Raw genomic sequence first — 25,638 nt, forward strand, 5'->3', positions numbered from 1 at the left:
AAAGAAAGAATCAGAAACAGTCCTCTCAATCACAGAGTTAAAAAATTTGGACTACAATTCAATGTCAGAAAGCCAATTCAGAAGCACTATCATACAGCTACTGGTGGCTCTAGAAAAAAGCATAAAGGACTCAAGAGACTTCATGACTGCAGAATTTAGATCTAAACAAGCAGAAATTAAAAATCAATTGAATGAGATGCAATCCAAACTAGAAGTCCTAGCGACGAGGGTTCACAGGATCGAAGAACGAGTGAGTGACATAGAAGACAAGTTGATGGCAAAGAGGGAAACTGAGGAAAAAAGAGACAAGCGATTAAAAGATCATGAGGATAGATTAAGAGAAATAAATGACAGCGTAAGGAAGAAAAACCTACGTTTAATTGCGTATCCCAAAGGCGCCGAAAGGGACGGAGGTCCAGAATATGTATTTGAACAAATCATAGCTGAAGACTTTCCTAATCTGGGAGGGGAAACAGGCATTCAGATCCAGGAAATAGAGAGATCCCCTCCTAAAATCAATAAAAACTGTTCAACACCTCGACATTTAATAGTGAGCTTGCAAATTCCAAAGATAAGAGACGATCCTTAAAGCAGCAAGAGACAAGAAATCCCTGACTTTTATGGGGAGGAGTATTAGGGTAAGAGCAGAACTCTCCACAGAGACCTGGCAGGCCAGAAAGGGCTGGCAGGATATATTCAGGGTCCTAAATGAGAAAAGCATACACCGAGAATACTTTATCCAGCAAGGCTCTCATTCAAAATGGAAGGAGAGATAAAGAGTTTCCAAGAGAGGTAGGAACTGAAAGAATATGAGACCACCAAACCAGCTCTGCAAGAAATTTTAAGGGGGACTCTTAAAATTCCCCTTTAAGAAGTCCAATGGAACAATCCACAAAAACGGGGACTGAATAGATATCATGATGACACTAAACTCATATCTTTCAATAGTAACTCTGACTGTGAACAGGCTTAATGACATCATCAAAAGCCACAGGGTGTCAGACTGGATAAAAAAGCAGGACCCATCTATTTGCTGTCTACAAGAGACTCATTTTATACAGAAGGACACCTACAACCTGAAAATAAAAGGATGGAGAACCATTTACCATTCAAATGGTCCTCAAAAGAAAGCAGGGGTAACCATCCTTATATCAGATAAACCAAAATTTAACCGGAAGACTGTAGTGAGAGATAAATAGGGACACTATATCATACTTAAAGGATCGATCCAACAAGAGGACTTAACAATCATCAATATATATGCCCCGAATGTAGGAGCTGCCAAATATATCAATCAATTAATTACCAAAGTTAAGACATACTTAGACAATAATACACTTATACTTGGTGACTTCAATTTAGTGCTTTCTACACTCTATAGGTCTTCTAAGCACAACATCTCCAAAGAAACGATAGCTTTAAATGATACATTGGACCAGATGGATTTCACAGATATCTACAGAACTTTATATCCAAACTCAACTGAATACACATTCTTCTCAAGTGCGCATGGAACTTTCTCCAGAATAGACCACATACTGGGTCATAAATCGGGTCTGAACCGATACCAAAAGATTGGGATTGTCCCCTGCATATTCTCAGACCATAATGCCTTGAAATACCTGCAGCATGTATACGACCTGTCTGTGCTGGGCTGGGCACAGCAGTGGGGCTGTTGCCTGTGGGAGGTTGGAAACCCTGGCACCCATCTCTTCTCATAGGACAGGGGCTGTGGGGTGACCAGCAGGAGGGAAGCTCCTGCTCAGGGTCCTCCTCCACCAGCAGGGGACAGCAGAGCTGCATCATGAGCAGCAGGACAGAGGCTGGGGTCAGGATCAGTCCTTAGAGATTGTTGGGATGATCTTTCCTCTCTCCTCAGGCTGCAGACCATATTCTGAGAGATACAGCTTCATCCAGAGTACAGATGGGAGTCCTGACACAGGAGGAGGAAATCAGGTCCTCCCACCGTCCACGAGTGATCCCGGGCACTTAACCTCTGTACTGGGAACATCCAGACACCCCGATGACTCGCTGTCAGCCTCCTCATCCCTCTTCCAGGCTAACACTGACCCTGAGCTGCAGCTGCTTGCTCAGGAACAGCCGAGGGAGAAAGAGCTGGGAACAGGGAGACCTTGGTCCCTGGAAGGGGTGTCAGCAGCCTCCCTGTGAGAATGTCTCCAGAGTGAGGTGGGTTCTCCTAGCTCAGGCCACAGCCCTGTCACTGGGCGGTCCTTGTGCAGTGACAGGATCTGATCCCTGCAGGGACATTGTCTCAACCCCAGAGCTCACACCTGTGGGAATGTGTGACCTTGGGGACCCACACAAAGACCAGGAAGTCTAAAGATTGCTCTCAGTAGGTCTTCATGCCCTTCCCTTGTTTACATGAAACACTGATGAAAAAATTAGGATGGCCAAATTCTGGTCTCTTGTGGTATTACAGCTGCTATAGGGATGAAAGCAGCACGTGTCTACAGGTTAGACTTGGGAGGAATCTCCAACATCTGGGGGTTGGTGAACACAAAACTCCCCAGTAGCTGAGATGAAGGAACCTCAGAAGCAGAGGGTTTCCCATTGAAATGACAGGCTAAGCTTGGTTCCACAAGGACTGTGGGGGACGCATAGGGGACGTGAGAGGCAGGAGGAGGAGGGTATTGAGGCCACGGGACCCCCATTTCCCTGAATCAGGGGTTTTCTGCATCTCTCAGCTGACCCACATCACCCCACGGACAGACCTCTGCAGGGCCCAGAGATAGCCCAGCACAGCACTCAAGCAATGTCGTTTCCAACAGTCATAAGGTCAGATTCCAGGAATTTGACTGTGATGCCAGAAATTGGAAACCAACGGGTGCTTTTCATTTTTTTTAAGAAAAAGATTTATTTATTTCAGAGAGAGAACAAGTAGGGGGAAGGACAGAGGGAGAGGGAGAAGACCCTGTTAAGCAGGGAGACCAATGCAGGACTTGAGCCCAAGACCCTGAGACAAGACCCTACCAGAAGGCAGACGTTTAACCAATTCAGCCACCTAAGTGTCCCTCAAAGGTGCCTTTCGGACCAGAAAGCTTCCTGGAGGCAGCTGGGGATTCTGCTATCCTCCTCAGTCACCTGTTCTGCCTCTGAAGTGGCTAACCCAGTTAGAGCCCCACGGAGGATTACATTTGCATAACTACTAAGGATCACTGCCTCTTGTGCCTGGAGGGAATAAAAGAAGCCTGGGTGAGCCTGCCCTGCACTGGGTCTCAGGAAGCAGAGCTCTGGGCACGCCCACCATGGCCTGGACCCCTTTCCTGCTCCCCATCCTCACCCTCTGCACAGGTACTGTCCCTGGGCCTGCCCAGCCCCTCGGCCCCCACACGATGGAGATGGGTCTGACCTGAACCCTGAGCTCAGCCTCAGCAAAACCTCACTATTGGGTCCCTACAATAAGCCCCTGGGCCTCACACCAAGCCCTCCTCTCCTGTATTTCAGGCTCCATGACCTCCACTGGGCTGAATCAGCCTCCCTCCGTGTTGGTGGCCCTGGACAGATGGCAACAATCACCTGCTCCGGAGATGTCTAAGGGAAAAGATATGCATATTGGTACCAGCATAAGCCAAGCCAAGCCCCTGTGCTCCTAATCAATAAAAATAATGAGCGGGCTTCTGGGATCCCTGACTGGTTCTCTGGCTCCAAATCGGGCATATGGCCACCCTGACCATCAGTGGGGCCCGGGCCGAGGACAAGGCTGACTATTACTGCCAGTCCTATGACAGCAGTGGAAATGCTCACAGTGACACAGGCAGTGGGGAAGTGAGACAAATCCCCTTCTCCATCTGAGTCATCCACTCCTCCGGCGACAGGAGGCCCATGGACAAGCAGGGAGCAATCTGACCCAGGCCCTCATATGTGGAGTTCCCAGGCCTCCAACACCCCCGCCCCGCTTACCAGGAGCTCTGCACAGGGACGGACAATGGGGCATTTGTGCTGACAGACTCGGTTGCCCTGGTCTCTGGGCCTGGGTATGAACTGGGTATCTAGGGCCTGGGTGGGGAAAGACACGGGGAACCTTTTCTCTAGTGCACATTATCTCTACATTCTCCGAGTGCTATGAGCCATTGTTCACACAACTGACCAGGATCAGTGTCCAAATTTCCCAGAACAGCTGAGCTGCTAAAGCCCTAGGCCATAATTGAAGACCACTCCACCTGCATGGAACAGATCGGGACAATAGACACGGGGGTCACTCACACTGCTCTTCAGGACTCACAAGCCCCCCCCCACTGCTGCCTAGAGTCCCTGACAGCTCACAGGGTTGCAACTCGTGGGGAAGTGCTGTTGGCCCTGAGATCTGCTGCCCCCCGATCTGTCTCTTCTCAGAGAGCCTGAGAAGAATGATGTTCTGATGCCTGGATCCCTGTCCTGCCTCGTGCTCTCAGGTCCTGAGACGTCTCAGGGATAGACCTCTCTGCAGGAAGGAGGCCTCATCTGAAGGCTCATCTCTGTGGGTTGCTCTCCTTCTGCCCTAGCTGATATCCCTTCTACTTCCAGATTTTTTACACAGGCATTTCTCCACCTCAGAGTCTCATGGGTTCCTCCAGGAACCCATTCTGCAGTGGCTGGCATCACTACCACAGTCCCCAGGGAACAGAGAAGGCCCCTGGATATACCCACAACCTCTCGGGTTCTCTCCCCCAATCCCCAGTGTGCATGTCCAACCTCCCTGGAGATGAGATCATTTCAACTATTTTTATACAGTGAGAAAAGGACCAGACACACCAGGTGCTCTGGGTTCTGACAGTTGGAGAGTAACATCCCCCCTGATGGTAATTTGGGGCAGATGGGGACAGTGCCCTCATCCTACAGAATGTCCAAAAGATATGCCACCACAGGAGACACAGAATGGGTGCGGTCACAGGTCTACCCCACATCCTGCACAAAAATATCTCTTTACACCCGCCTGACCCTGAAATATGGACAGAAAACAATGATATGAATTCAGTTCAGTCTCTCAATGTGACACATAAGAAGCCACCGAGTCCCCCTTGTCCACAGGAGATCCACTCAGATCCATTTGTCTAGTCTCATTCTTTCCCTCAAAAGAGGCAATGTCCACAGAAAGGACCCCAGACACAGACTCTTCTTTGTGCAAGTGCTGAACCACAGGGTCAATCAGGACCCAGAGGGATCTCAACGTGGCAATGGTCTGGATATTGTATAAATATAGGAGAGAAGCTGGTAGAGACTGTGTGCTGTGTCACCAGAGCAAGGGTGTCCACCCTGCTCCCCCACTCACAGCATAAATCTATGAGGCAGGGCCTCTGTCTCCTTCACACTGATCCCCAGGACAGAATGTCTCCCAGACCAAAGTTGTCTGAATGTTGACTGAGTGTTCTCAGATCCCTGGATGTGGAGCAAGAGCCACCACCACCCTATTTGGCCCCAGAGCCCCGAGTCTGCACCAGTTGGAGGCAGTCTCTGCATCCTATGTCCCCCAGGCACCCAGTCCTGCACTCAACCCATTTCGCCCAACCCCCCAGAAATGTGTGCTCTGAGGCCCCCGGGGCTGTCTCCTCCTCAGATGAGCCTATAGCAATGTCCAAGGAGAATCCGATCCCCACCTGCCTAGTCTAGAGCCTGGCAGGATCCATGAAGAGAAGAGTAATTTCTGCCCTGGGTCAGCAGGGCAAGAGCAGGGAACCAGGATGTAAGCAGTGGGCTCTCCATCTCCACCTGGACCAGGGTCTTCCCTGGTTATCTAGGTAATTTGGTGATTTTGGTGCGGAGCGGCCACCAGGGGGCAGAGGAGATGACCTGGCAAAGCCACCTGCACAGGAGGTGAGCCTGGTATCAGGGGTTCTAACAGAAGGGGGGCTGAGTCACTGGGCCCAGAGACTGAGGGGAAAGGTGCAGGATTTCTGCAGTATAACCTTGGACACTGATGTGAGTTCTGACCTGTGTCTCTCAGACTCAGGGATCTCATAGATTTGCCTCTGTCACTAGCCCAGCTCCAGGACTTCATGGATCTCCTGCCATCCCATTCCTGCTGTCATTTCCGCTGTCATTCCTGTCACTATCAGACTTTGCTCAAGGTCTAGAACTCTCCCTGGCACTTACTTCACCCTGGGGACACTAAGGCACAGCAGCCATGTCCACCCACGGACTACCCTCATAGTCAGAAAGCTAGAAGACCTAGAGGGCTCCCAAGACCTCCGTGTGCCCCTACCAAGAGGAGAATTTTGTTGAGGCTTGATGCTCACAAACAGGGATCTGGGGCATGACGCTGCACGGCCCTCAGGCTCCTCACATTTCCCAGGTGCGAAGGCTACAGAATCTAAGGGAAGAAACCAGACCCCACTAGACACAGAGGTTAAAGCACAGTCCCCGGGTCTCAGGTTGGGTCTGCGAGGGCTTCCCAACCAAGTCCTTGTCCTTAGGCCTGAGCCCTGCTATCAAAACACAAGCTCTTCAGGAGGAGCCCCTGAGCCCTGGCTGATTTGCATGACCAGCAGGTGTATCCATAAAGGGGATAAGAGAGGTCTAGGAGGAACCTCTGCACAGGCAGGGACCTGGGGAGCAGAATCAGGGTGTTTCCACCATGGTCTGGATCCCCCTCCTCCTCAGCCTCCTGGCTTACTGCACAGGTACTGAGCCCTGGTCACTCCAGGGCATCAGCAAGGTTCTGGGGCCAGCCCAAAACTGACCCTGAGTCCAGAACAGGGTGCCTGGAGAGGGTAGGACCCAAATGAAAAGGCTGGAGGAGTGAAGTCTTACCACTTGCTCTCTCACTCTGTGACCCAGGGAAAATTAATGTTGTCTCCTTTGTTCAAAAACTCCATCCACCAGCTATACCCAGGGTACCAGGGGTGAGATGAGGGGAGGTAGAAACAGAATCTCAGAGACTTGTTGGGGCTGAGGTCAGGCACATGGAGTTCTCTTTGAATTGAGACCTAGAGCTGGGATCCCACCTCTCCTTTTCTCTCCTGCAGGTGCTGTGTCCTCCTATGTGCTGACTCAGCTGCCATCAGTGACTGTGACCCTGAGGCAGCCGGCCCGCATCACCTGTGGTGGAGACAGCATTGGAAGTAGAAATGTTGACTGGTACCAGCAGAAGCCGGGCCAGGCACCCGTGCTGATTATCTATAGAGATAGCAACAGGCCGACAGGGATCCCTGAGCGAATCTCTGGCTCCAACTCGGGGAACACGGCCACCCTGTCCATCAACGGGGCCCTGGCCAAGGACGAGGCTGACTATTACTGCCAGGTATGGGACAGCAGTGCTGATGCTCACAGTGACACAGGCAGATGGGGAAAGGACACACAAACCCTTTCTCCCATCTGTGTCACCCTTCGCAGGACCAGACACACCAGATGCTTTGTGATTAGTAGAGAATAATCATCGGTTAATGAACATAGGTAAAATGGCTGATAAAAGCATTAGACTGTAAATCTAAAAATAGAGGTTTAAGTCCTCTTTTTGCCAAGCTCTGTGGTGAATTTTCACCAAGCACTAGGTTGTTACAGACAGTTGGAGAGTCACTTCCACCCTGATGGTGATTGGGGGAGAATCGGGACAGTGCCCTCGTCCTACAGAATGGCCACAAGATATGCAACGACAGGAGACACACAATGGGTGTGGCCACAGGTCTACCCCACGTCCTGCACAAAAATATCTCTCTACACCCACCTGACCCAGAAATATGGACAGAAAATAATGGTATGAAATGAGTTCAGCATGTCAATGTGACACAGAAGAAGCCACTGAGTCCTCCTTGTCCACAGAAGATCCACTCAGATCCACACAAACCACAGCCTGCAAATAAGGGGAATATTGAGTCCTTGCTTCCACCTGATAATGTGCAGCTGTCTGACACATCCACACATAAGGTCTTTCTCCCATTGAGGATACAAGCCACGCTTCTCTCTGCTAGGGATATTGATCTCTGCCTCACCTGATTTGTCATCCTCAACGTCGATACTGAGATAGAAAGTTTGCTCCTGTGAACACACCTGAGGTTAGGTGCTGATGGGATGACACAGGTGGAGGAAACAGAAATATTTGATGACAATGTAGCCAGGTGCATTCCTGCCACAGAAGGAGAAACACTGGATCCTTCTGTCCTGCTCATTTCAGCCACTACCCTGTGCTCAGAGGGGGGTCTGTAACTACTCTCCTCACCACGAACCCCAGGAGCACCTTCCTTCAGAAAACCCCAGAGGTAGTGATCATCCCAGCCACTGGGTGGAACTACAGCTTCCTTGGGGAATTTTGGTCCATTATCGGACCTGCTGAACTGGTATGTGGTGCAGTCATGACTTTATCACAAACCCAGGGAGCCCCATGGCATTCCCCTGGTGAATTCCCCTGGTATCCATACATACCCCTGCCTGTCCCTGGTGTGTAGAGATACCAGTTCCCCCGTGACAGCAAAACTCACCCCAGCCAGCGCCCTCACTTGTCCTGACTCATTCCAGGAGGAGCTGAAAGGAGACCAGGTACACTAGGTGCCCCCATAGCCCTGCAGGTAGTATTCCGAGGCATCGCCCAACCGCAGGACACACTCATGTAGCAGGACACAGACTCTATTTTTTTTCTTTTAAAGATTTTCTTTTTCATGAGCCACACAGAGAAAGTGTCAGAGACATAGGCAGGGGAGAAAAGGCTCCTAGCAGGGAGCCCAATGTGGAACTTGAACCAGAATCCTGGGATCACGACCTGAGACAAAGGTGGATGCTCAGTTACTGAGTCACCCAGGCTCCCGACAGAAAATATTCTTGAACCATTATTTGCCACATCATTACTGGTTATGAACTGAATGAAGCTCAGGTGACCAGAGCATGACAGTTAAGCTCCATGTCACAGGGGGCCCAGTAGAGCCTAAGGAGATAAGCAGAGGAAGTGAGACTTTCCATGGAGTCTGGACCCCCACCCTGTGAATCTCAGTGAGGACAGTCTCCAGAGGAGGCAGGCTCCCCAAGATGCAGATGCAAGTGGAGCATTCTGGAGGGGGGCCATGCATCGGTAGGTGGAATAGCTCTGGAGAAGCCTGTAGTCCTGTTCCATCAAGAAGCACAATCGGAGCAGCTTCATCCTGTTCCCCAGCTGCTCCCAGCACAGGTGACAGGACCCCAGGGAGACACAGTGTGAGGCATCAGGGCCCAGCGGTCCTTCCCAACAGACTCCATGGGGTCAGGGCCCTGTCATCACCTTTGTCCACCTGGCCACCTCCCTCAGGCTGGACAGTCACTTCTGGCTGAGCCTCCCTGACTCCCTCAGGCTCTCTCCTCTTCTCACTTTCAGGCCCTTTGCTCCCCTCACCTGACACTGACCTTCCCTTGTCTTCGTCATCCTGGGTAGGCCCAGGATCCCCTGCTCTGGGGATGAGCTTAGCCCTTGAACATGTCTCTTTGAGCAGCAAAGCCAAACCTGTCCACCAAATCGTCCTACAGATATGAGTAAACGTCGAAGCCCAATTATGAAGACATAACACAGGGACACAACTCCACTGAGGAAGAGCAGACTGCGGGCCTGGAGTAGTAGGACTATGGCCTTGACACTTAGCAGGGCAGTGGGAGCACCCAAATGTGAAGCAAGTGACAGAAGGATGGGCAGTGGGACACAAAACTTCCTCTGTGGTCTAGCTCTCACTCTTGGCTGCCCTCTGAGCAGCTGCAGGTCAAGCATCAGGATCAAGTGTCCTCCCTAGTCCTCGCCCCACCCCTGAAGGGGAGGAGACTCTAGCAAGTTCTCTGTCCTCTCCTGTATGTTCACATCTCTGAACAGGGAGGAGGACTAAACCTTTCCTGCAAAGCTGGTGCTTATTTTGTGTGTAGAATCTATATCAACTTTTACAGAAGGCAATAAGATTTAGGAAGTCATACATCATGTGGGCCCAGCGGTCATCACATGTCACTCAGGATGGGGAACAGTGGTCTCAGACAGCACAGTGGCAGTAATCCTTCTTCTCCTGGATATAGGTGGCCTGGATGAGCTCCAGGGGCTGTGTCACATCTGGGTCTTGGGTGAGGGGTCCCCACATCATGAAGGGCTGCCTGGGGCATCCTGAGAGGGAAACGCCCATCGCCCCAGGCCCTTCTCTCCTCGGGCTTTACAGAAACTGTGGATGAAGTTCAGACACCGTCTGGGGGCCCACCTGGGGACTTCCTCATGCACCTCTCTCCTCCCAGTGCCCAGGTCCCATCACCTGCACCAGGCAGCCCTGACCCTTAGTTCAGGTCTGACCACATGGACTCACACCCATGACCGAGTGACCCTGATTGGTGGCCACGCTTGCATTCAGGGGACTTCTGTCCTTCTGAGGGGAAAGCCCTCTTCCAAGACTTGAATGAAACTTTTACATAAATGAAATTTCTCTCCATGATTCTTTGAAATGTTGTTTTGAAATTGAGTTGTACAGCAATTTCTTAGGTTCAAAGGACAAATGAGAAGTGTATTAAGAAGGAAAACCAGAAGCTTCCCCGATTTCCACCCTGGCTTCTATCAGAGGGATACCTTCATATCTGGAAGAGAAAATCATTTTCCCTACTCACAAAAGCATAGCAACCTCCAATGGAATACTTCCTCTTCAAATTTCTTATTGCCCTGATGAACTAGAAAGCTCTTCACTGGGAATCTCTATGGCCTATATAATCATTCCAGGAATTTTCAGGTTAAAGGATGGTGGAAAGGGTCCTCTAGAGATTGATAATCTGGGGATACTCCCCATAGAATTTCTCCAGAAATGAACAGTGACTGGGTGGCACCTCCCTGATCCTGAGGTGGGCCCCTGACCACAACACAACGCCCTCCACAGACAGCTGACAGAGTGAGAGGAAGAGTTTCAGGACCTGGAACATTCTGGTTGAGGTTGTCCCACCTCTGCTGTCAGTCTGGGCAGGCTTCCTCACCTGGTGCAGGGACTGCTGCTGCCTGGCACCTACCATTTTCTGCTCTTCTCTCTCTCTCTGTCTCTCTCTCTCTCTCTGTCTCTCTCTGTCTCTCTCTCTCTCTCTCTCCCTCCCTCTTTCTCCAAGGACCTAGGATTCCTCTCCCAGGTAATTCTACCAAACATTTAAAGACCAATTAATACCTATCCTTCTGAAGCTGTTTTAAAAAATGGAAACAGAAGGAAAATTACCAAACACTTTTTATGAGGCCAGTATTACCTTAATCTGAAATCTAGACTAAGACGTCACCAAAAAGTAAAAATAAAGACCAATATCGCTGGTGAACAGGGATGCCACATTATCACCAAGAAATTTCTCACTAGCCAATAGGATCTGGAGTACATTAAAAGGATTAATCACATGAGAAAGTGGGCTTTATTCCTGGGCTGTAAGGCTAGTTCAACATCCACAAATCAATCATCGTGATACAGCACATTAATTAAAGAAAGTATAAGAACTATATCATCCTCTCAATTACTACAAAAAAAAGCATTTTTTCTGTATGACAAAATACAGCATTCTTTTTTGATTAAAACTCTCCACAGTGTAGGGATAGAGGGAACATACCTCAATATCATGAAAGCCATATAGAAAAAGCCTACAACGTGTATCATTCTCAATGGGGAAAAACAGAGAGCTTGTCCCCAAAGTCAGGAACATGACAGGGATGTCCATTCCCACCACTGTTGTTAAGCAGAGTCCTAGAAGTCTTTCCCCAGCAATCAGACAACAAAAAGAAACAAAAGACCTCCAAGGTGGCAAGGAGAAGTCAAACTCTCACCCTTCATAGAGGAAGACTCCACCCCAAAATTGCTAGAACTCGTGTAGGAGTTCAGCAAAGTGACAGGATATGAAATCAATGCACACAAATCAGTGGCATTTCTATACACTAACCATGAGACAGAAAAAAGAGAAATTAAGAATTGATCCCATTTCCAAGTGCACAAAAAACCATAACATTCCTAAGAATAAATCTAACCGATGAGGTAAAGGACTACTCTGAAAACTGTAGAATGCTTATGAAAGAAATTGAGGTAGACACAAATAAATGGTAAAACAGACCATGCTCATGGATTGAAAGAACAAATAATGTTACAATGCCTATGGTGCCAAGAAAAATCTACACATTCAATGCAATACCTACCAAAATACTATCAACACTTTCACAGAGCTGGAAAAAAGAATCCTAAAATTTGCATGGAGACAGAAAAGACCCTGAGTAGACAAAGGTTGTTGAAAAAGAAAACCAAAGCTCTTGGCATTACAATTCTGGACTTGAAAGTGTACTACAAAGCTTTAATCATCGAGATAGTGTGGTCCTGGCACAAAAAAAGACACATAGATTAATGGAACAGAAAAAAGAAGCCACAAGTGAATACTCAACTTCAGGGCCAACTAATCTTCAAAAAGCAGCAAAGAATATCCAAAGGAATATAGACAGTCTCTTCAACAGATGGCATTAGGAAAATTGGACAAACACATGAAGAAGAATGAAATTGGACCTTTTTCTTACACCATACACAAAAATAGTTTCAAAATGGATGTAAGACAGGAATCCATCGAAATCTTAAGTGAGAACACAGCCAGCAACCTCTTCAAACTCAGTCACAGAAACCTCTTGACTACACACATCTGCAAAGGAAGGGAAACAAAGGTAAAAATGAACTACTGAGACTTTGTCAAGATAATAAAGCTCCTGCATGGCAAAGGAAGTAGTCAACAAAACCAAGACACCCGACAGAATGGAAAACGGTATTTATTGGCAAATGTCTTATCAGATAAAGGGCTAGTATCCAAGATCTATAAAGAACTTATCAGACTCAACACCCAAAGAGAAAATAATACAATCAAGAAATGGGCAGAAGACATGAACTGATATTTCTCAAAAGAAGACATACAAATGGCTCACAGATACCTGAAAAGATGTTCAACCGTCCTCAGCATCAGGGAAATACAAATCAAAACTACAATGAGATACCACCTCACACTGCTCAGAATGGCTAAAATTAACAAGTCATGAAATGATAGATGTGGTGAGGAAGGAGAGAAACGGGAACTCTCTTACACTGTTGGTGAGAATGCAAGGAGTACAGCCACTCTGGAAAACAGTAGGGATGTTCCTCAAAAAGTGAAGAATAGAACTACCCTATGACTCACCAAGTGCACTCCTATGCATTTACCCCAAATATACAATGCAGTGATCCCAAGAGGCACATGCACCCAATGTTTTTTTTTTTTTGCACCCAATGTTTATAGCAGCAATGTCCACAAAACCCAAAATATGGAAAGAGCTCAGATGTCTATCGATAGCTCAATGGACAAAGAAGATGAGGTATATATATATATGGTTTATATGTATATGAAACCCATATATGCTTTATATATATATGTTATATATATATAAAATACATGTGATATATATATATATGTATATGTATATATAACAAAATATGACTCAGCCATCCAAAAACTAAAGTCTTGCCATTTCCAACAACATGGATGCAATATAAGTCAATCAGAGAAGACAATTATCAGAGGTTTTCCTCATAAGTAGAATTTAAGAAAGAAAACAGAGCAGCCTATGGGAAGGGAGGGGAAAATACAACAAAACAAAATCAGAGAGGGGGAAAAACCATAAGAGACACTTAATCATAGGAAACAAACTGACAATTGCTAGAGAAGGAGGTGGCTGGCAGATGAGGTAACCAAGTGATGGGCATTATAGGGAAAATGAGCTCTGGGTGTGTTTGTTTTTTGTTTTCTGTTTTTTGTTTTTTGTTTCTGTTTTTCTGTAGCTTTATGCATTTATTTTTTTTTTTTGGAGTTCAATTATATAGTATAACTCCCAGTGCTCATCCCACCAAGTACCCCCCGCTCAGTGCCCATCACACAGTCACCCCAACCCCGCCACCTCCCCTTCCACTATCCCTTGTTCATTTCCCAGAGTTAGGTGTCTCTCATCTTTTGACACCCTCACTGATATTTTCACTCATTTTCTCTCCTTTCCCTTTATTCCCTGTCACAATTTCATATATTCACGGAATGAATGAGACCATATAATGTTTGTCCTTCTCCAATTGACTTATTTCACTCAGCATAATACCCTACGGTTCCATCCATGTCGAAGCAAATGGTGGGTATTTGTCATTTTTAATGGCTGAGTAATATTGCATTGTATACGTGGACCACAGCTTCTTTATCCATTCATCTTTCAATGGACACCGAGGCTCCTTCCACACTTTGGCTATTGTGGACATTGCTGCTATAAACATCGGGGTTTCACTGCATCTGTATATTTGGGGTAAATCCCCAGCAGTGCAACTGATGGGTCTTAGGCACATCTATTTTTAACTCTTTGAAGAGACTCCACACAGTTTTCCAGAGTGGCTGCACCAGTTCCCATTCCCACCAACAGTGCAAGAGGGTTCCCCTTTCTCCACATCCTCTCCAACATTTGTGGTTTCCTGCCTTGTTAATTTTCCCCATTCTCACTGGAGTGAGGTGGTATCTCATTGTGGTTTTGATTTGTATTTCCCTGATGGCCAGTGATGCTGAGCATTTTCTCATGTGCTTCTTGGCCATGTCTATGACTTCCTCTGTGAGATTTCTGTTCATGTCTTTTGCCCACTTAATGATTGGATGGTTTGGTTCTTTGCTGCTGAGATTAATAAGTTTTTTATACATCTCGGATACGAGCCCTTTATCTCATAGGTCATTTATAACTATCTTCTCCCATTCTGTAGGTTGTCTTTTAGTTTTGGTGACCATTTCTTTTGCTGCACAGAGGTTTCTTATCATGATGAAGTCCCAATAACTCATTTTTGTTTTTGTTTCTCTTGGCTTCATGGATATATCTTGCAAGAAGTTACTGTGGCCAGTTCAAAAAGGGTGTTGCCTGTTTTCTCCTCTAGGATTTTGATGGAATCTTGTCTCACATTTAGTTCTTTCATCCATTTTGAGTTTATCTTTGTGTATGGTGCAAGAGAGCGGTCTAGTTTCATTCTTCTACATAAGAATGTCCCATTTTCCCAGCACCATATATTGAAGAGGCTGTCTTTTTTCCAGTGGATAGTCTTTCCTCCTTTATCGAATATTAATTGACCATAAAGTTGAGGGTCCACTTCTGGATTCTCTATTCTATTCCATTGATCTATGGGTCTGTGTTTGTGCCACTACCACACTGTCTTGATGGCCACGGTTGTGTAGTACAACCTGAAATCTGGCCTTGTTATGCCCCCAGCTATGGTTTTCTTTCTTGATATTCCCCTGGCTATTCGGGATCTTTCCTGATTCCCTACAAATCTTAAGATGATCTGTTCCAACTCTCTGAAGAAAGTCCGTGGTATTTTGATAGGGAATGCATTAAGTGTGCAAATTGCCCTAGGTAACATAGACATTTTCACAATATTAATTCCTCCAATCCATGAGCATGGAATATTGTTCCATCTCCTTGGGTCTTCCTCAATTTCTTTCTTTCCTACCTCAATTTCTTTCAGAAGTATTCTATAGTTTTTAAGGTATCGATCCTTTACTACTTTGGTTAGGTTTATTCCTAGGTATCTTATGCTTTTGGGTGCAATTGTAAATGGGATTGATTCCTTAATTTCTCTTTCATCAGTCTCACTGTTAGTGTATAGAAATGACACTGACTTATGCGCATTGATTTTTGTATCCTGCCACACTGACAAATTGCTGTATGAGTTCTACCAGAGTTGGGGTAGAGTGTTTTGGGTTTCTATGTACAGTCTCATGTCATCTGTGAAGACGGAGAGTTTGCCTTCTTCTTTGCAAATTTGAATGCCTTTCATTTCTTTTTGTTGCCTGATTTCTGAGGCTAGCACTTCTAGTACTATGTTGAATAGCAGTGGTGAGAGTGGGCATCCCTGTCGTGTTCCTGATCTTAGGGAAAGGCTCCTAGTGTTTCCACATTGAGAATGATATTGGCTGTGGGCTTTTCATAGATGGCTTTTAAGATGCTGAGAAATGTTCCCTCTATCCCTACACTCTGAAGAGTTTTGATCAGGAATGGATACTGTATTTTGTCAAATGCTTTCTCTGCATCTATAGAGAGGATCTATGGTTCTTGTTTTTTCTCTTGCTGATATGATCAGTCACATTGATTGTTTTAGGAGTGTTGAACCAGCCTTGCGTCCCAGGGATAAGTCCAACTTGGTCATGGTGAAAATCTCCTTAATGTACTGTTGGATCCTATTGGCTAGTATCTTTTTGAGAATTTTTTCATCCTTGTTCATCAGGGATATTGGTCTGTAATTCTCCTTTTTGGTGGGGTCTTTGTCTGGTTTTGGAATTAACGTAATGCTGGCCTCATAGAATGAGTTTGGAAGTACTCCATCTCTTACTATCATTCCGATCAGCTTTAGTGGAAGAGGTATCATGTCTTCTTTAAAAGTTTCATAGAATTCCCCTGGGAAGCCATCTGGCCCTGGACTTTGTGTCTTGGGAGGTTTTTGATGACTGCTTCAATTTCCTCCCTGGTTATCAGCCTATTCAAGTTTTCTATTTCTTCCTGTTCCAGTTTTGGTAGTTTGTGGTTTGCCAGAAATGTGTTTATTTCTTCTGGATTGCCTAATCTATTGGCGTAGAGCTACTCTAAAAATAAATTTATTTTTTATTGGTGTTCAATTTTCCAACATATGCAATAACACCCAGTGCTCATCCCATCAAGTGCCCCCCTCAGTGCCCGCCACCAACACCCCCACCCCAGACCATCTCCCCTTCCACCATCCTTAGTTCGTTTCCTAGAGTTAGGAGTCCTTCATGTTCTGTCTCCATTTCTGGTATTTCCCACTCATTTTTTCTCCTTTCCCATTTATTCCTTTTCACTATTTTTTACATTCCCCAAATGAATGAGACCATACAAGGTTTGCTCTTCTCTGATTGACTTATTTCACTCAGCATAATACCCTCCAGTTCCACCCACATCGAGGCAAATGGTGGATATTTGTCATTTCTAATGGCTGAGTAATATTCCATTGTATACATACAACACATCTTTTTTTATTTTTTTAATTTTTATTTATGAAAGTCACACAAAGAGAGAGAGAGAAGCAGAGACACAGGCAGAGGGAGAAGCAGGCTCCATGCACTGGGAGCCCGATGTGGGATTCGATCCCGGGTCTCCAGGATCGCGCCCTGGGCCAAAGGCAGGCGCCAAACCGCTGCACCACCCAGAGATCCCTAAACCACATCTTCTTTATCCATTCATTTGTTGATGGACACCGAGGCTCCTTCCACAGTAGGCTACTGTGGACATTGCTGCTATAAACATTGGGGTGCAGGTGTCCCCGCGTTTCATTGCATCTGTATCTTTGGGGTAAATCCCAGGCAGTGCAATTGCTGAGTCATAGGGCAGATCTATTTTTAACTATTTGAGGAACCTCCACACAGTTTTCCAGAGTTTCTGCACCAGTTCACATTCCCACCAACAATACAGGAGTGTTCCCCTTTCTCCACATCCTCTCCCACATTTGTGGTTTCCTCCTTTGTTAATTTTCCCCATTCTCACTGGTGTAAGGTGGTATCTCATTCTGGTTTTGATTTGTATTTCCCTGATGGCCAGTGATGCTGAGCATTTTCTCATGTGCTTGTTTGCCATGTCTAAGTCTTCCTCTGTGAGATTTCTGTTCATGTCTTTTGCCTATTTCATGATTGGATTGTTTGTTTCTTTGGTGTTGAGTTTCATAAGTTCTTTATAGATCTTGGAAACTAGCCCTTTATCTGATATGTCATTTGTAAATATCTTCTCCCATTCTGTAGGTTGTCTTTGAGTTTTGTTGACTGTATCCTTTGCTGTGCAAAAAGCATCTTAACTTGTTGAAGTCCCAATAGTTCATTTTTCCTTTTGTTTCTTTTGCCTTCGTGGATGTATCTTGCAAGAAGTTACTGTGGCCGAGTACAAAAAGGGTGTTGCCTGTGTTCTCCTCTAGGATTTTGATGGAATCTTGTCTCACATTTAGATCTTTCATCCATTTTGAGTTTATCTTTCTGTATGCTGCAAGAGATAGAAAACCCAAAATATTCCCCCCCAAGATTGCTAAAACTCATACAGCAATTTGGCCGTGTGGCAGGATACACAATCAATGCCCAGAAGTCAGTGGCACTTCTATACACTGAGACTGAAGAAAGAGAAATTGTGGAGTTAATCCCATTTACAATTGCACTCAAAAGCATAAGATACTAGGAATAAACCTAACCAAAGATGTAAAGGATCTATACCCTAAAAACTATAGTACACTTCTGAAAGAAATTGAGGAAGACTCAAAGAGATGGAAAAATATTCCATGCTCATGGATTAGAAGAATTAATATTGTGAAAATGTCAATGTTACCCAGGGCAATATACACATTTAATGCAAAATACCATGGACTTTCTTCAGAGAGTTAGAGCAAATTATTTTAAGATTTGTGTGGAAACAGAAAAGACCCCAAATAGCCAGGGGAATTTTAAAAAAGAAAACCATAGCTGGAGGCATGACAATGCCAGATTTTAGGTTGTACTACAAAGCTGTGGTCATCAAGATCTTGTGGTACTGTCACAAAAACAGACACATAGATCAATGGAACAGAATAGAGAACCCAGAAGTGGACCCTCAACTTTATGGTCAACTAATATTCGATAAAGGAGGAAAGACTATCCACTGGAAGAAAGACAGTCTCTTCAATAAATGGTGCTGGGAAAATTGGACATCCACATGCAGAAAGCAGATCAGAGGAGTGGATGTAGTAGTTTGCTAGAGCTGAGACGACATACCATCAAAAGCTGTGGGCAGGGGATAGCTGAAAATGGAAACACGATTTCCCACAGTTTGGAGGTCAGCTTTCTGAGATATAGATGCCAATAGATTTGTGACTGTTTTGTAGGCTGTGAAGGAGAATCTGTTTCATGACTCTCTTCTATCTCCTGCTCCTTTTCTGGCAATGTGTGGCATTCCTTGGGATGTAGTTTCCTTCCCTATCTTCATATGGTGTTTTTCCTTCACAGGGTCTGTCTCCAAATTTGTGTTTTTATAAGCACACCAGAGTAAATGGATTATGGGCCACTGACTCCATAGCAATCTTATTTAATTTAACTGATTACATCTGCCATGATGCTCTACTATAAGAAGGTCCCAGTGGAGACACAGTGGAGTTGGGTTTTAAACATCTGAATCTGGGAGCTGGGGGACATAATTCAAGTGTCTCTGCCATGTTTGGTCTCTACCTCCCCATGGGGATTCTGCAGGTGAATGGGTACCACAGAGTTCTCAGGGCTCCGGTGGGACATAACTGACAGCCCCAGAGAAACCCTCACCATCTCCTAAATGGCCCATGCCTCAATGTTGACATCCAGGCCCATCCTTGCTCTCTGAATTCACCACAGTGAGAGAATGACTGACATGTCCAGTGTGGCCTCCACATTCTCCCAGTCAGATTATGAGTGAGAAAAGGATCTCCTAATCATTGTAGGTGGGGTCCAGTTCCAGCTGCCTTGGTGATGGAGTCCCCACAGAACACGAAGCTGATCTGCTTCTCCTCCATCTGAAGGTCTAGATCCTCCTGAGCCCACCTCAGCTCTGCTGCGGACTGGCATGTCTAGAGCCTGTTTAAGGCCCCTAGTGCTTCTCTGGCCCCCTGAGGGGGTCAGTGAGAGGTATCCTTGTCTGTCTGTCCCAGGGTCTCTTCCCTCAGTTCCAAAAACCCCAGCCTGTGGCCCATCAGCCCGTCCCTGTCCACCCAGCCTCCATGCTGCCCTCTGTGGTCGAATCAGAGGATGCACACTGATTGTCAACCCCTGGGATTTAGGGTGGCAGTTTCAACACAACTATGTTCTCCTTCCTAGAACTAGGAGCTTGCAAGTAGGGCCAACTCCAGTGAGACAACCAGGATAAGAAGACACATATGGCACAGTGTGGACTACTATAAATAGTTCTGCTCTAACTCTGCTGGGACACCCATGTTGTCTTTGTCTCTTATAGAGAACCAGGACAATGTCCCTGTTCCAAAGACCCAGCAAGCAGGGCAGCAGCCTGAGAGGATATGCTTCCTATGACCTATGATAAAGGCAAGTGCCTCTCATGGCCTCTGGTGTAGTATATGTGTTTCTGTTTTTTTTAAGTAATAAATTTATTTTTTATTGTTGTTCAATTTGCCAACATACAGAATAACACCCAGTGCTCATCCCGTCAAGTGCCCCCCTCAGTGCCCGCCACCCAGTCACCCCCACCGCTCACCCTCCTCCCCTTCCACCACCCCTAGTTTATCTCCCAGAGTTAGGAATTTTCATGTTCTGTCTCCCTTTCTGATATTTCCTACCCATTTCTTCTCCCTTCCCTTCTATTTCCTTTCACTATTATTTATATTCCCCAAATGATTGAGACCATACAATGTTTGCCCTTCTCTGATTGACTTATTTCACTCAGCATAATACCCTCCAGTTCCATCGCCATCGAGGCAAATGGTGGGTATTTGTCATTTCTAATGGCTGAGTAATATTCCATTGTATACATAAACCACATCTTCTTTATCCATTCATCTTTCGATGCACACCGAGCCTCCTTCCACAGTAGGCTACTGTGGACATTGCTGCTATAAACATTGGGGTGCAGGTGTCCCGGTGTTTCATTGCATCTGTATCTTTGGGGTAAATCCCAGGCAGTGCAATTGCTGAGTCGTAGGGCAGATCTATTTTTAACCATTTGAGGAACCTCCACACAGTTTTCCAGAGTTTCTGCACCAGTTCACATTCCTAGCAACAATACAAGAGTGTTCCCCTTTCTCCACATCCTCTCCAACATTTGTGGTTTCCTCCTTTGTTAATTTTCCCTTTTCTCACTGGTGTAAGGTGGTATCTCATTGTGGTTTTGATTTATTTCCCTGATGGCCAGTGATGCTGAGCATTTTCTCATGTGCTTGTTTGTCATGTCTAAGTCTTCCTCTGTGAGATTTCTGTTCATGTCTTTTGCCCATTTCATGATTAGTTTATTCGTTTCTTTGCTGTTGAGTTTCATAAGTTCTTTATAGATCTTGGAAACTAGCCCTTTATCTGATATGTCATTTGTAAATATCTTCTCCCATTCTGTAGGTTGTCTTTGAGTTTTGTTGACTGTATCCTTTGCTGTGCAAAAGCTTCTTTTTTTGTTTTTGTTTTTTTTTTATTTATTTTTTATTGGTGTTCAATTTACCAACATACAGAATAACACCCAGTGTCCGTCACCCATTCACTCCCACCACCCGCCCTCCTCCCCTTCTACCACCCCTAGTTCGTTTCCGAGAGTTAACAGTCTTTACATTCTGTCTCCCTTTCTGATATTTCCCACACATTTCTTCTCCCTTCCCTTATATTCCCTTTCATTATTATTTATATTCCCCAAATGAATGAGAACATATAATGTTTGTCCTTCTCCAATTAACTTATTTCACTCAGCATAATACCCTCCAGTTCCATCCACGTTGAAGCAAATGGTGGGTGTTTGTCATTCCTAATTGCTGAGTAATATTCTACTGTATATATAGACCACATCTTCTTTATGCATTCATCTTTCAATGTTCACCGAGGCTCCTTCCACAGCTTGGCTATTGTGGACATTGCTGTTAGAAACATTGGGGTGCAGGTGTCCTGGCATTTCATTGCATCTGTATCTTTGGGGTAAATCCCCAGCAGTGCAATTGCTGGGGATGTCTGGAATATTATCCAGTAGTCATCTCCTACTGAATTCTGCTTAATTCATTGTCTTATGCTGTATGTTCCCTTTACATGTATTCTATTCCCACATTTTTTCTGCCCTAGAGCATGTATATTTGTGCATCTGTCTGCCTGCCTGACTTGATTCTCCAAGAGTCACAACAGGTAAAGTAAGGATACTGAGTCTGTCATTGTCTAGAAGTCATGGGTGAAAACCAGAATTCCTAACCTTTATCTACAGGATTGAAGTCCTCATTTCCCCAGAGGTGAGGCTTGTTCGAAACTGCAGATCCAGGAATTTGTTCTTCTGAAGAGAACTGGCACAGCAGGGACATGCCCCCTTCTTGTTTGCAGCCTGTATCTGGTGACCCCTGCATGTGGGTGGCAGAGAAGCAGGACCATTACCCACTATTCTGTACAACTCTGGAGAACACATCCAGCACCAGGGCTCCCAATGTTTCTACTGCAGCCCTGGCTGGGACAATTTAACACACCACTGTCCTTCTCTGCTCCTGCCTGCTTCTTCATCTTTTCTTTTACTCAGGCGTGTGTTTCCTGTAGATCTAGATTTCCTGCACAGTACTCTCTAAGTGAAAGTATGCTCTTGGGAATCTTCGCCTACCACAACTTTTTGTTTAGTTTTCTCTTCTTGTTTTCCTTTCATATTCTTTTCATTTCTTTTTTATGAGTTATAAGGTATATACAGTAAAATCTATCCATTAGGCAAACAGTTGTGTGAGTTTTGAAAAAAGCACATAGCTGTGTAAGCACCTCTATAATCATGGTATATGACTGCTGAATCATTACCATAAATTCCCCAAGCCCCTTTGCTGTCAAAACCCAGGGCCCATCACATCATGTGCCCTCCTTCAAGCCATACCACATGCCCCATCGACCTCCCCTTCAGCAATAGAGTTTGTTTTCCAGATTTAAGAGACTCTTATGCTTTGCCTTCCACTCTGATTTTTCCCCACTCATACCCCTTCTTACCTTATGTTCCCTTGCATTTCTTATAGTTCCTCATTTGAGTGAAACATATGGTGATCATCTTTCTCTGATTGACTTATTTCACTGAGCCTCATACCCTCCTTTTTTAACTGCATTTATGCGAATGGTGGGAATTCATCATTGCTGATGGCCACGTAATATTCCATTATATATATATATATATTTATATTTATATTTATACTTATATTTATATATTTCCTAGATATTCTTTAACCATTCATCTGTCAATGGACATCTTGGCTCCTTCCAAAGTTTGGCTATTATGGACATTTGTGATAAGAACATTAAGATGCAGCTGTCCCTTCATTTCTCAATATCTGTCTGTTTGGTATATATACTCAGGAGTGTAATTGCCGGGTATCTCTAATCTTCTTGAGGAACCACAATATTGTTTTCCACAGTGAGTGGGCCGGGTCGCATTCCCACCAACAGTGAAGAGGGATCCCCTTTCTCCACATCTGTGCCAATATTTGGTGTTTCCTGTCTTGTTAATTTCACCAATTCTAACTGGTGTAACATGGTATCGCATTGTGCTTCTGATTTGTATTTCCCTGATGACAGGTGATGTGGGACATTGTTTTATGTGCCTTTTGTCTAGATGTAGGTCTTTTTGGAGAAAAAAAAAACATCAGTTCATATCTTTTGCCCGTCACTTGACTGCATAGACATCATTCCACAGCAGCGCAGCATAGGGGGATGACAGGTGCAGGAGCTGACTGGAGTTCACATCTGTTTTGCCACAATCTTAGGGAATGTTGGTGGCGATGCCCAGCTACTTGTGCGCATCAGCCTTGTGCCCATCAATGTCTTTGGTTAAGAACTGGGGTGAGCACAGCACGCGTCCTATTGGAGGCTCCCATGGTGATGGCTGGGCAGGGCTGCCTCGTCGCAACACACCAGCATAACCTATCGTGTCCTCCCTTATGTTCTTCTTCACACCACTTCTTTCTTGACGTACTGTGTTAAGACAATATAATATGTAATACATATAATATGCAAAATCAATGTGAATCCACAGTTTATGATGTCAGTAAGGTTTCTGGTCAATAGGACATTATTAGAATACAAGGTTTGCGGGAGTAAGAGGTATGCAGACTTCTGATGGCACAGGTGTCACCATACCAACACCTGCTTTGTGCAAAATCAACTGTAATAGGCAGTTATTCCTGACCTGTTCCAAAACGTAGATGATGGTGGTAGACTTCCCAACTCATTTTATGTACCATGTGTCAATGATACCAATAGTCCACATCACTAGAAAACTTCAGACCAATAACTTTTATATACACCTATACAAACATCTTCAACAAAACACTATCCAATCAAATTTAGCAACCTATAGAAAGATTTCGACACCATTAGCAATTGGGATTTATTACAATACAAGGTATTTTATCAGAGGAAAAGCTATTAGTACAATATATCTTATCGATGGAATAAAATACAAAATCCATATGATTATTTCAACAGATGCAGAAAGAGGATTTGAGCAGTCCAATAGTCTCTCCTTAGAGATATTAATCTCTCCTTAGAGAGAATAATCTCTCCTTAATCTCTCCAATAAAGAAGGCATGTGAGGCCTGTCCAGAGGAAGGACACCTATTATAGTCCTGTAGTGAAAACAGGTTGGTGTTGGTGAAACACTGCATCTTTTTCCCTTAAGATCAGAAACATCAAAGACAAGCATGTCATGTACTGAAAGCTCTGTAAACCAGCCACATATCTTCCTCTACCTCAGCTGTCACAGGCTTGTCCCCACTGGCTGTAGTTGTGCCAGACAGAGAATAGTAAAGGCAGCAGGGGTTAGGGTTCTGGATTCGGGCCTCTCACTCAAGCAACTCACCTGTGGCTTCCGGACTTCATGAAGGCTGATGTTCATCTTACTTCTGTTAGATGATGGCCAGCTGTGGTGAATGACCGAATTCCTGGCAGGATTGAGCAGATGGCACCCAGTCCACGCAGGCAGTCAGGTCACCTGGTGATTTAGTGGCTCATAAGGAATACAGAGTGTTACGTTCAGTAGCAACCCGAAGTGCTTGCCAGATGGAGCTTTCTGATGATACAGTTATAAAAAAGTTTAAAAAGTTAGTAAGTTGCGCATGTATTTCAGTTCTAGAAACACCTTCAGCAACTGACAGATCCCAAAATGCTCTACAAATGAGTTTGATACTGATTTGGTCTCACTGCTCATTGTGATAATGACACCCTCGTTCTCATTGGTAATAAATGGAACTGCGTGTCTTATAACAACGTGAAAATCTCATCCACTACAGCTTTGCTACCGAATTCAGAGTACACAATCACTAGAAAATATACGTGTATTTACTGTAAACCTGTGTACACACACACACACACACACACATATGTACAAGCGCACACATTGTACCACAGTATACATGGGCACGTGTACACACAAGTATACTCATATATGTGTATGTGCATAAAATAAATATCAAAGGATGTGTGACAGGAGCTTGAGATCATGCAGGTCACAAACAGGGGTGAGCCGCAGTCGCTGTGGCTGCAAATGGTCTACTGCTTCCATTGGAGGCACAGAGAGGTTCACACAGGGTCCTCTTGTGACTCACCTGTTCTGGAACATTCAGGGGGAGATTTGTAACACATCACGCCTGCCCCTCAAATTCTTAACATATGAGAAAACATCATCTTGGAATATAAATAATAGTGAAAGGGAAAATAAGGGAAGGGTGAAGAAATGTGTGGGAAATATCAGAAAGGGAGACAGAACGTAAAGACTGCTAACTCTGGGAAACGAACTAGGGGTGGTAGAAGGGGAGGAGGGCGGGGGGTGGGAGTGAATGGGTGACGGGCACTGGGTGTTATTCTGTATGTTAGTAAATTGAACACCAATAAAAAAATAAATAAGAAAAAAAACATGTTAACATATGTACCTCAAAAAAAAAAAAAAAGAACTCAACGAGTTTTGAATCACAGCCACTTGAGCTCCTCACTGTCACTATGTCGTCAGACCACCCAGACTGTGCTCCAAGGGACTGGCTCCAAACACAC

The 25,638-nt window shown here is 45.2% G+C and overlaps 1 protein-coding gene, 1 pseudogene and 2 gene segments (V, D, J or C); all 4 read left to right on the forward strand.

Annotated features, from left to right (window-relative positions):
- LOC119869150 (immunoglobulin lambda-1 light chain-like) overlaps positions 1-25,638 on the forward strand; it is a 1,083,218-nt gene that overhangs the window by 820,952 nt on the left and 236,628 nt on the right. The window lies entirely within an intron of this gene.
- Positions 1-25,638, forward strand: part of LOC119866215 — a 743,285-nt gene that overhangs the window by 522,003 nt on the left and 195,644 nt on the right.
- On the forward strand, positions 2,517-3,813 carry LOC119866114 (annotated as a pseudogene).
- Positions 6,974-10,795, forward strand: LOC119877621 (the record flags this gene model as incomplete). The annotated part of the segment is given in 4 exon segments: positions 6,974-7,253; positions 8,107-8,149; positions 10,434-10,528; positions 10,788-10,795. Coding segments are annotated over 4 exon segments (426 nt in total), but the record flags the coding sequence as incomplete, so codon positions are not given.

Source organism: Canis lupus, chromosome 26, assembly GCF_011100685.1.
Source record: "Canis lupus familiaris isolate Mischka breed German Shepherd chromosome 26, alternate assembly UU_Cfam_GSD_1.0, whole genome shotgun sequence".
NCBI lineage: Eukaryota > Metazoa > Chordata > Mammalia > Carnivora > Canidae > Canis > Canis lupus.